Genomic DNA, 11,900 nt, shown 5'->3' on the forward strand with positions numbered 1-11,900 from the left:
GGAAAATGTGAAAGTTTCTGACAGGGGGTATGTGGGGAGGAGGAATTACATTTCCTATAGTTAATCACCACACTCCTTATAGTTTGGAAACTGCTGTTTTGTTGAAATTCATGAAATTGTGACAATTAAAAATTATTTCACTTTAGGAGTTTCAGGGACAATAAATCTATTTTGGAAACTGAAACATCTAAATAAACATGTAAACACAGAATATTCTGTGGTGTCTTCAGAATGCAGTATCATTTCCTACTGAATGACTTCCCATTTAGAATTTTAAAATGCTATCAGTTCACCATACTTCTGACATTTTGTACAATGTTTATACTTTTATGTTACACTTTAAAATAATTGTTTCTATTGAACTGATGTGCTGAGTTTGTCCAAGTTCCTTCAAATGAAGTCGAAATTAAAGAAATGCTATTAGTTGAAGCATACTTGAATACCTAAGATAATGGTAGATAAGTTAGAGGTAAAGGTGGATTCCAGCTGACAATATGCTGGGGATTGTTTTAATAATAGTCACTGCTATTTAGAGCTCTATGGAAAATGTGTAAAATTTAAGCTTTCTGGGGTAAGGATTGTAGAAAGTTGTCAATGCCTAGTCAAGAAAAACATGTTTGTTGCGAAAAACTGTCTGTAAACAAAGCTTTGAGAAATTAACTATTGACAATTTAATATACTATAGGATGGATCTTGTGCACAACAACAATGTAGCTCTGTAAATAAAGAAAGGAAAAAATCAACAGGAAGCGAGGCATTTATAAGATTCACTTCCAGGGAATATTGTAGCTGGTTTTATTGCAAAGTAATATAATGCATGGTAAGAGATAAAATCAAAGTTTTAGTATTGCTTATAAAAGAGTTTACATTAAAGCATGAAACACAGAAGGGCAATAATTCCATTCTACTCTGAAACTGATTTTTTTTTATTAACTGCTCAGATTTGCAGTAACAGAGAAAGAAGAGACACTGCTGGGAGGACAACTTGGAGCCCTCAGAGCACCTCTGGCAATGCTGTAATCTCTGCTGGCCCCATCATTACAAGGAGTGGTACGAATGAACAAAATTTTCCTATAGACTGCAGAAATTCCAGAAACGTGAAGAAATATTTTGTAGTTTAATATAAATTTTCAGTGACTTAAGGGTGGATTCTTCATGAGAATGCTGCACTTTTTTTCCCTTACTGTTGGAGTCTTTGGTAGAAAATTTGAGCCAATATTTCTGTTTGTCTCTCACATGCTTCCTTTACCACAGTTAAATCACTGTGGGATATTGTTATGTGCATAAGGACATTATAAAATCCCAAACTCAGTAGGTTGATTACTCTTTTTTTTTTTTGGTCAGATTTCACTGTCAATAATGGAATTTAAGGCACTGTCTTCAGTGTTGCAATTTAATTTGGACAGCTAATGAGTATTCACTGTCACTTTCTAGTCACTGTTTCTTTCAGCTTCACCTCTAGGTTTTTATCTAAGTGTTGCATAAAATTAATGCGTGCTTTGCTTCGCCTTCAGCTATAAGGCAGAAACAGAACAATCACATTATAAATTCTAAACAGTCAGCTAAGATCTACTCATTTAAATCGCATTAATTCCATTTTTATTGCCAAGGCATTGTTTTGTTTAAAAAGGCAGCTTTAAATGCAAACTGCAGTTTCTGAAAGGAATTTGAGATTGCTGTTGATAAAATAATCAAATATTTGAAAAAGTTTAAAAAATTATGTTTACAGATATTTATAAGTAATTTATAAGTAATTTATAAGTAATTTATAAGTAATTTATAAGTATTATAAGATATTTATAAGTATTTGCAGCAACTGATTTCAGCAGTCTTAGATTCAGGAAGCTGAGAGAAGGACTGAATTCCATCTGAAATAATTAGATGGAAATAATTTAAACACTTGAGAGATAAAATCCTTCTTTACACGCAACGTGGTTGTGCCCACATATACACAGAGAACAACTGACCTTTCAGAATAGGGAATCAGCAAAAGATAATTTTTAGAACAAACACCCTTTGTTATTGAGCAACATTTCTGCAACGAAAAAAGGTGGGGGGTTTTCTGCATTATATGTAGTCTCAGTTGAGTTGCTGCCATCTGATTAGTCAAGGAAAAAGTAAAAAGAACTAACTTCAGAGTTACATGCATGACTACTTATGGGAAATGAATGAGAGATGTGCTCAAACATGTATGCTAGAGAAATGTTGCCTTGTGTGAGGAATGGAAACAAGATAAAGCTTGTTATATGAGCAACCTTATTAGGTAATATGGCTTATGATTCAAAGATTGTGAACTATTTTTACAATTGAAAAAAAAAAGGTATCAATTAACTTAAAATTCTGCATACCTTCAAGCAAAAATCTGTCTGTGGCTCATTAATTACCCCCCAAAAAAGGTAAATGGTTTAATTACAACTGTTGAGGTTTTTTTTAAATGAAAAAATGAATAAGGCTGGAAAGGGAAAATTATATATATTTTTAGGTGTGTTCTACTGGAGGTATGTGGCTAAAGCTTTTTAGGTTAAACATATTTCTGCATCTCTGTATTATGCTCTTGGAGCATCCCACTCCTGATGTCAGGAGAATGGTTTGATGGGAAGAACTCTTTAAAAAATTGGATTCAGTTCTGAACTCTATCACAAATTTCCTGAGTGACTTAATCTGACTTGCACTTCACTTTTTCTTCTGGAGCAGAAAGAGGGAATTAATATTTCCTCACATTTTCCCTTCCCATTGTAAAGACAAGCACAAAAAAATGTGAGGTTCATGAATACTACAGTCAAGAAAAGAAAAGAGGAAAGGTCATGAGAGAACTTGAACAGGATTTTGAATGAGTGTTGGCTTACTCTGGTGCAGTGCTGCGTGGAGATGCTTACACTATTTTCAAGGCCAGCTCTGGTACAACTTTAGTACAGATACATTTGTATAGAGCCCATCAAAGCTCCTGCACCTGACTCATCATGGTATGTGTGCCAGTGTTACGTCTGCAGTTGCATGGACTCTTCACTTCCCTCATAGCCTGGTGCCACATCTGTCTGGTGCTGGTGCCATGCACATCAGCATCTGCAGAGGCACCTCAGGTTAGCCAGGTGAATTTTCTTTGGTGGCCATTAATTTGGGTTTTTTCCCTCAACAGACTGTTAAGTAACTTCACATAGGTGTGTTCACATTACAAATAAAGCAATTTCATGTATTTGGTGGTGTTCGCCTTATTCTACCAGAGACGCTAAAAGCTATTAGTCAGTTTTGCAAGTATAGCTAGGATTATTGGCTTTTGTGTTCCAAGGAAAGGAGCAGTAGGCAGAAATATTTGTAAAATATAATGCATCCTGTTTTTGTTTTCTGTAGATGAGACAACAACCAACAATTCACAGCTTGGTAAGTTAACCAGACTTCAAGAAACATAAAAGAGGGTGTATGAGTGAAACAGAACTGAGGAGATGAATCATTTTGATTGAGCTCTATGTACTTAGCTGTAATGCTTTTCTTTCTGCATTTTTTTTTTCTTCAGCTTAATGAGTCAATGATGACATGCTGTAAAGAAATCAATTGGTGAATCTGGAATGCTAAGTTTGATTCGTGTACCTAGCCCCACCAACATAGAAATTTGTAATTCTTATGATGGAATTGAACTGAAAATTTGCTGCTAGGATATATGAGTGTGAGGGAATATTCAACTGCCAGATGGAATATCAGACTTAAACAGTAAAATCTGCTCATGTCATGAAGGAGTAGAGCAGCAAACTGGTGCAGTCCAGCTCAGTTTAGAGCTCAAAGTCAGAAAAGCTCTGTTTCAGCTCCTGTTTTCCTGGCATTTAACCACACAAAGAGCCTATGGAGAAGCTTGTTTGCAACTTGTGGTCTGCTATGACAATGAAGGAAATAGGTTGTAGGGGAGATCAGGTCTTTTAAGTTTTAGGTTGCTTTTCCTCTGGGGACTTTGAGGACTTGTTTCAGCTTGTTACTCTTCTCTGCTGGTAACAAGGAGTAGCCAATGACTAAGAAAAGATAGTCAGGGTAAGCAGGTGGTCCATTGGACCATTCCACCTTTCACTTGTTCATAACAGGACTGGCACAAGCAACCTATTCTGTCCTGTGAACTCCAATACTATTTATTCCCTTATTTTCTCAACTTAGACTGCATAAAAGCAGATACCTTTCTTTCATGGCATAGAAACAAAGTTCTCCCTAAAATGAGCTGCTACGTGATGTGTTCCTACCCATGGATATCATTAAAATAATAAAACCCAAACTTCATTTGCTACACACAGCTTGCTGTGTTAAAGGCTGCTACCTTTCCTTACCATCATCCTTGATGATGTTGAAGGCAAGTGGATGTTTCTGGGAGAAGCAGTCTGGTTTCCCATGGAGAAGCTGTGTTGTTGTTTCTTCTCACTCTCCTGCACTGGTAATTGCGCTCTCAGGCAAATGCACATCGGTGCTTCAGGTAGCACCTACCACTCAAATGTGGGTGTGTTTTTCCCCTCCTGCTGGAAAAGATGGTACAGGCTGAATGTGTGTGTTCCAGCATCCCGGGATTGACTCATAGCCTGTTGAGCTATGCTGTAAATATGTCACCTCTTCTGAGAACTGATAAATGTGTTTAGAAGCCTTCTGTGAAGGTATATAGATAAAGTTGAATTATCTCAGCTCTTTGCTGCTAGATACGCTTGCTTAAGGTTTATACAAACATTGAATTGAAATGTGAGTACTGATTATCAGGGAAGAAACCCTTTCATTAACTTGATTAGGCCACAGATCCTTATACCTCTGCCCTGATAGTTCTTGGATACCTTAATTCTTGTCTTAATGTCTTGTCTTAAATAGCACAGATCAAGGTCAGTCACTAGCATATCAAGGATTATGTCTTATAAGTATCCTTCCTCTCTTTATCCCTCAATATCACAGATATTGAAAGAACTAATAACTATTTTCAACATTTACTCATTCTGAAGTACAGTTTTAGTCCCTTCATTGTAATTATTCTCTATCTAGGGTGTGGTGATGGAGGGACAGGAGTGTTTGGCACTGCTGAGAGATTGTAACCAGAACTTAACTGTGCCTTTCTGTTCTCATTGCAGCTCACCCAGATGGACTTCCTTTCCAGGTGAACTCAATCACCACTGCACTGGTTTCAGGCATTGTCATCCTAGGAATCACAAGCATTTTCTTTTTTGTATGCTCCATAACCCTTCTGCACAGAAAGTGGCCCAATTCTTCAGTCTTGACTGGCATCCGAAACCCAGTTTTCAACTGAAACTGATTACTTACTTTCACTTTTTCTTTGGGGCTGCCTTTCTTGTCCATGAAATGAGTCCATTCAAAAATAATATTAAGGCAATACTCCAGCTGTATCCAGCTTCTATTCCAGCTATTCTATATTTTTGTTTTGCTAGATGATGTTGTGTAGGTAAGCAGCAGTGACATTGGTAAAAATCCTAGAAAATTATGAGAATCTCAATTGTGTTTGTGATCAGATTGTGATCAGACATGCCCATGGGTGTGCTGACAATAAAGCTTGTGTCTCCAGCTTCCCAGTGAGGTCTCAAAGCTAAAAATACTTAAGGTGAGAACCTTTCCAAGCATGCCATGTTTGCACTAAACCTGACATATTCAGAAACATCATTAAGACCATACACACCTACTAAAAGGATAACTTTTACTTTGTCATGGTATTTTTCACAGATCTGAAAACACTTTTGTCTCCAGAGGACTGTTTTATTTTGTCTTGGCTAAAAATATCTCAAGAGAGACTAAGAATAGGTGATTTTTACTTACTGTTCATTTAGAAATTTTTTCTTAGATGTATCTTCCACCGAATTGTGATGATATCACATGAAGGGCATAATTTGGTTGAGTATCTTTAAGTCACATAGTTTGAGGCAAATTGCAGTTGGTCCCAGGGAACAATGCTGTAGTTCTTGAGGTGGAAAAATCTTTTCCCAGCAAAATCATTGAGTGAGAATCAGTGAGGACTTTAAATCTAAATGATGTTTAGCAGCAAGTTACTTCTGCACAGAATTATCACATCTACAGCCTTCAATTAAATTCTAACCTCAGGAACTGCTCCAAGGGGAAAAGTATTCCTTCCCATCCCCAAATCCTTGAGCAGGCAAGCAAGTAATGCCTGATCTTTCCTCATACATAACTATTTTTGGAGGTCAAAAGATCAGGGTGGGATTGGTACTGGTTGATTCACTTGGTACATGAAAGTGCATGCTCACCAGCTGTGTATTCTGCACATGCTTAGCAGTTGAGAAAAAGTCTCATTAATATCCTAATTTGTAAGAACCACTTTTGCCCCATGAACTTTGCAGTTTTTGGATAAGACTTTGCATTCTACATGTAGAGATGTAAATCAGTGCTTATTTCTTCAGCAGATTTCCTGAATGGATTAGACTTCTTCATTGTATGGATGAGGAGGAGAGGGCAACAAGAGGGATAACAAGTCATAAGCAGTACTGTACTATTGACTCTAGTTAATTTGATAAATGTCACACTTAACTGAAGTGAGTGTGAGTGATCAGGTGCCCTCAAACAGGAGAACAGGGCAGTCAGTACTATGTAGAATAAACAAAAATGCTGGTATTAGAGGCTGCTGTAGACACAACATATATTAAGCTGGACTGTCTAGATGACTGGGATTTTGCCTACACATACACCAGTTCAATTGCGTTTTTCATATAGTGTACATATGTGCCTAGGAACACCTCATTGATATTTATCATCATTCTGTGTTAACCATGACTGTAATTTCATTGATGTGATACTACTGGCTATCGATCAAGAATTTTGTCTCTCCGGGCTAAAGACAAATGCAGACTTGTCCTCAACTTCCTCTGATCCTGCATATGCCTGTTGTTCACAAAGTCCACTGTGCTCTGGTATCCCTAATGACCAACACTGTGCCTGTTTTCCTCCAGTCTTAATACCTCAGAAACATTTTTGCACTTCAGGGGTTAGGTCTGATTACATATAAAACATGATTGTTTAATAAAATCATTTGAAACATTTCAGAAAAAAATGCAGTGTCTGAACTTTTCCTCACCCTGTCAGATTTTTACAGTTTTGTGTATGTGCTTTCAGTGACCTCATTCTACAAAGATGAAAATTGGACATGAGTTTTTAACTCAGTTTGGTAAGAGGTTTCAATATATAGGAAAAATTAATGTAAGTATAGCTTTACTGGCCTTTAAAGGAGGTCAATAAACTCTGGAGATTTATATCCCAGTTTGGATATGAGTAAATTCAGATAATCTATTTTAATTTACTTGTAAATACAACCACAGAAATTCCATTAAAGTAATTACTACTTCATGACCAGCAGCTTTAGCTGTAAGTTTCCAGCAATGGAGATAGTCATTATCATCCTTAGTAAGTTGTTCCAACAGTACTTTACTTTTTACTTTTTTTCTTTACATTTACATTTACTTTTCTTACTTTACTTTTTACTTTTTACTCTTTACTTTTTACTTCAGTACTTTAAAAAAGACTATATCTGATATGAATGTGCCCAGCTTAACTTGACAGCTATTAGAGACTGTTGTCTTTTTCTGTTTAGAGTGATGGCCACCTTTTTTTCTAATGCAAATCTCTTAATCTGGTTAGGACCACAGGAAAAAGAAAAAGTGAACAGTGTTGTAAGCTCCACAATCACAGCCCCCCTCCAACTCCCCCAGACCAAACAAAACCCCAACAAAACAACTAGCCAAGTGGGGGGGTGGAGGGGGATGACCCCCAAAGCCTCCACAAAAACCAACCCCCCCCCAAAAAAAAGTCAAAACAAAAGGTACTCATATTATATTACGCTTGTTTTAATTTCTCTGTTTCCGGAAACTGTTGCTTATACAGAGAAAAGAAATTTATGGTAATTAGCAATGACTTGATCAGAATTGTTGAGGCCTGGGTAGCCCATTAAAATAGCGTACTTGTTACCCAATAATGTAATGTGTTAAATGGTTTTCTTATGTCAGTTCAAATTTATTTTGTGAAGAACCTGGTGATCTTTGTGTAGCTTTTCCTCATGTGAAAAGTATTATCTATGAAAGTGAGAACCCACACCAGTAGTGTTAGCGAACAGAGTTCCCAGTCATCTATAGAGTCCTTACTAAGTTTGCTATGGACTGAATGTATTTGTCTCTATCATTCATTAAATGAGATAAATACCCGTTCCTCCTTTGTAAAGCAATATGGACAGTCACAAGTGGAAAATGGTATCTGAAAATGGGCTTATTCATTTGCCCATCTGACATGGGAATGCTTTATGAATGGTTCTGGGGGGAGGTGAAAACTTGAGCCAGACTGCCCAAATATTTCTAGCAGGGAGAGGACTGACTGTAAAAACATCCCCATCCTGTTTTGTCTAAAAGAAGTATGCAGGAATTCAGGAACATGTGGAGGCCATAAACTGTGATCTCACAAGAAACAGGTTGGTCAGAAGTTGGGTGAATGTGCACGAAGATTGTACCCTTCTCTAAAGGGCAGGATTTTAGGTTGAGAATGAAGAGGGAAAGGATGGAAAACATAAATTGCATGCAGTGGCCAGGGGCTTCTTGCACTTGAGATACCAAGGTTTAAATGGAGTAGCGAATTAAGAAGACCCCTTGCATGAAGGAACTCTAGCCAGATACATAACGAAGGTCTTAGAGTTGGTGAGTGAAATAGAATTACTAGAAAAACTAGTTCTGAAACAGTATCGCTTCTATTAGGGGTGTCCATTACATGTGTTTAAATGTTCTTTTTGCACAGATTTCAGGTTTCTGTAGGTAAAAAGAGTGCACTGAAGTGTTCTTAGGTCTGTGACCCAGGTTGGGGGACAGAAAAGAAAGAAATGGAGTAAGACTTTAAGCTTGGTCTAAACACAGTAGAACTTAATAAATCTGCAAAGAGGTGAAAATACATCCTGGGTTCCTGATTTTGGAAGAAATAAGTGACATATCCAACTGGAGCTGTGTACAGCAGTGCTTGGGATAAATTCAACTGATATTTGAGAAACAGGCTTTGTCAAGGAAAGCTGGAAATAAATCACACTTTCCATTTGTCATGGTTTGAGTATGTTTTGAGGGTGTTTTTGTTCAAGGTTTTTTCCAGCCAGGTGGAGGAGGAGAGTCCGGGAGGAAGGAGAGACAGAACACCTGACCCAGGCTAGCCAATGAGGTATTCCATACCATAGCACGTGATGCCCAGAAGGCATATTGGGAAAGAGAAGGCTGGAGGGGAGAGCTCTGGAGGAAAATGGAGGAGGGAGCACGCGGTGCTCAGCCGGGCAGGGTGGAGTGAGTTATGGGTCGGTGGCTGGTGGGGTTGTAGTTTCTTTTCACTTGCTGTTTGCTGTATCATTATTATTTGTAGTAGTAAATGGCAGTGGGGGGGGGGAGGGGGGGGGAGGGAAACAGAGGGGGAACTGTGCAGATTTAGTTTAAACCGTTTTTATCTCAATCTGTGGGGGCTACATTCTTTGGATTCTCCTTTCTAACTCTCCGGGAGTTGGGGGACTTGGTTTAAACCAGAACATTTTTGGCGCCCAACGTGGGGCCCGAGGGTTTGAGATAAGAACAGATCTGAGCAGATTTATGGTCTCTTGTCACAATGCTGATTTATTGGCTCTTAGAGGTTTTTCTCTGGATCTCGCTGTTTCGGGATTTTGCCGGGTACTTTGTGTATGGATTGGATGTGTTTGAGGCTTGGGCTAAAGCTTTTGTTTCACTGTACTTTGTGTCGGAGGCTTGTAATATGGTGGGGCTCCGGCAGCAGGGGGGGATGGACATGGCCGTGGACTTGGACTTGTACCAGGCCGTCCCGCTGCTCTTCCCTGTCCTTGTCCTTATCCTCGTTGTCGTCTGCGTGGAGCTGCGTGAAGCCAGGAAGGAGCGGCCCCGGGAGCTGCTGGCAGCTGAGGCCGCCAGGGAGAGCGGCACGGGGAGCCAAACGGCTGTGGCAGAGCAGCGGGAACAGGCGGGGGAGGAGCGGAGCAGGGCGGTAGCTGAGCAGCAGGATCAGGCAGCGGGGGAGGTGAGTAGTAAATGGCAGTAGGGGTTTTGTGTTATGCCTTAGCAATTAAACCGTTCTTATCTCAATCCGTGGGGGCTACATTCTTTGGATTCTCCTTTCTAACTCTCCGGGAGTTGGGGGACTTGGTTTAAACCATGACACCATTTAATTTGGAAGGCATTTTTCTTTATCTTTTTAGGCTCCACAAACATGGCAGAAGCATCAGCCTTGCCCTGTTAAGCTATTCATCTGGAGGAGACATAGGCAGGAGTATTATAACAAACTAGGAAATGTTCCAAGTGTGGCAAATTTGTCCTTCCTCAGGTCTTATTTCAGTGCCACTTGGACCTTTCCTATGTCTTTCAGGAAAAAAGAATTAAGGATGGAGGTGGAAGAGACAGCAGAGGGTAGCTTCGCACAGTCATCTGTGTCTGTCCTGGCTGTTTGATACACCTGGCTTCTTCAGGATCATATAATTGCTCTTTGCGATAATGTCGCTTTTGAAAAGATTTTAAAGCTCTTGTGTTATTTTCTAGTAAATTAACTTTTTTCCAGTCTTTAAAAGAATGTTTGTATAATTAGGAGGCACATGCTTGAGATTGTGGTATTGAAAATGTAAGGCAGAAAAGTTGTGCAAGTGACTTGAACCTTGAGAAGAAGGTAAACTTAATTACAGTTGGCAGATGGAGGAGAGCTGATGGCCAGCCAGATTTCAAATGCTGATACTACATTTATAATAGCTACTTTTGGACTTATGGTGTAGTCTGAAAAGTACTTTGTGCTAAAGCAGGATCCACCAGCCCATGTAATAAAGAAATACCATTGAGCAGTAACTCCAATGTTTTTTTGAAATTCACTTGCAATCCCCTGTTTAAAAGGGGGAATCTTCAGTGCTTTGGACTGCTAGATGGTGGTTGTTATAGACATACAGTATCTTAGGCTGAGCAGGCATCACATTTTCTTATTCGCTATTTCAGACATCTCATTCTCTGTATAGAACTGGCTTTCTCTTATTTAGACTCTAGGGCTCAGAGGTGGGTTTATCTAACTTGCTTGTTTTGCATTAATCAAATAAAAAGTAAAAAAAAAAAAAGCTTGCCTCAGCATGTTTTCAACCATTTTTCCTTGGCCGCAGAATGAACCAGGAGAGGGCCTGTGTTCCTGATGGCAATTCACGATATTTTCCATCAAGATGTAGGGTCTGAATGATGTCCATTAAAAGTACTGTTCGGAGTGGATGAGACAATATCTGCACTTGTGACAGTTTTCCCTTCTGTGCTTGTCCCTTGTGCCATGATCCAGGATGAGGGTTGCCTCTATTCAGTCGTCATTATTGTTAGGAAATGGTAACATCTGTCTGCTCAGCAGCTGTTTCAGGGAATAGGCACAAATAGTGTTTTATTTTGGGGTTTTTATTTCGTTTTGGTGGGGTTTTTCTCAGGGTTTTTTTTTCATTTTTCTATTTTTATCTTATGAAAGGGAATTAGTGAACTGGATTGATCATTGTGATCACAGGTTACTTTATACAGCAGAGAGCCCTGACTTTTTTCCTGTCCAGATTGTAGTGAATAAAAATAATGATTCTGTTGATTAAAATGCTAACTGTAAATGAATGTAAGGTCAAAAGATCAGGGTGGGATTGGTACTGGTTGATTCACTTGGTACATGAAAGTGCATGCTCACCAGCTGTGTATTCTGCACATGCTTGTGTTGATTCTGAAGCCAGTGACTTGTCAAGAGTAAGTTCTACTTATGTGCTCCCTCACTTGCAGGAGTCAAACCCTGCTTCTGGATATCAGGGGCTGCACAGCAGAGTAAATGTCATGTGATGGAGTAATGCATACAGGGCTTCTCTCCCTCCTTCAGACATAGACCAGTGGGTTGCACATAGTCTTGACATCACTATCGGC

At 39.0% G+C, this 11,900-nt stretch overlaps 1 protein-coding gene across 6 annotated transcripts in view; it reads left to right on the forward strand.

Annotated features, from left to right (window-relative positions):
- Window positions 1-11,697, forward strand: part of ZPLD1 (zona pellucida like domain containing 1) — a 110,260-nt gene extending 98,563 nt beyond the window's left edge. For 5 of the 6 annotated variants that reach the window (XM_031051410.2, XM_031051407.2, XM_031051408.2 and 2 more), the window contains 3 exons: window positions 942-1,050; window positions 3,349-3,378; window positions 5,082-7,086. In XM_031051410.2, coding sequence (XP_030907270.2) covers window positions 942-1,050; window positions 3,349-3,378; window positions 5,082-5,257 — 315 coding nt within the window. In that variant the 3' untranslated portion in view covers window positions 5,258-7,086. Of the gene's footprint in view, window positions 1-941; window positions 1,051-3,348; window positions 3,379-5,081; window positions 7,087-11,609 lie in introns of those variants that run through there. The other variant, XR_004080935.2, reaches the window with a different exon arrangement.
- The last annotated feature ends 203 nt before the right edge of the window (window positions 11,698-11,900 follow it).

The sequence above is a fragment of the Melopsittacus undulatus genome, chromosome 2, assembly GCF_012275295.1.
Source record: "Melopsittacus undulatus isolate bMelUnd1 chromosome 2, bMelUnd1.mat.Z, whole genome shotgun sequence".
Taxonomy (NCBI): Eukaryota; Metazoa; Chordata; class Aves; order Psittaciformes; family Psittaculidae; genus Melopsittacus; species Melopsittacus undulatus.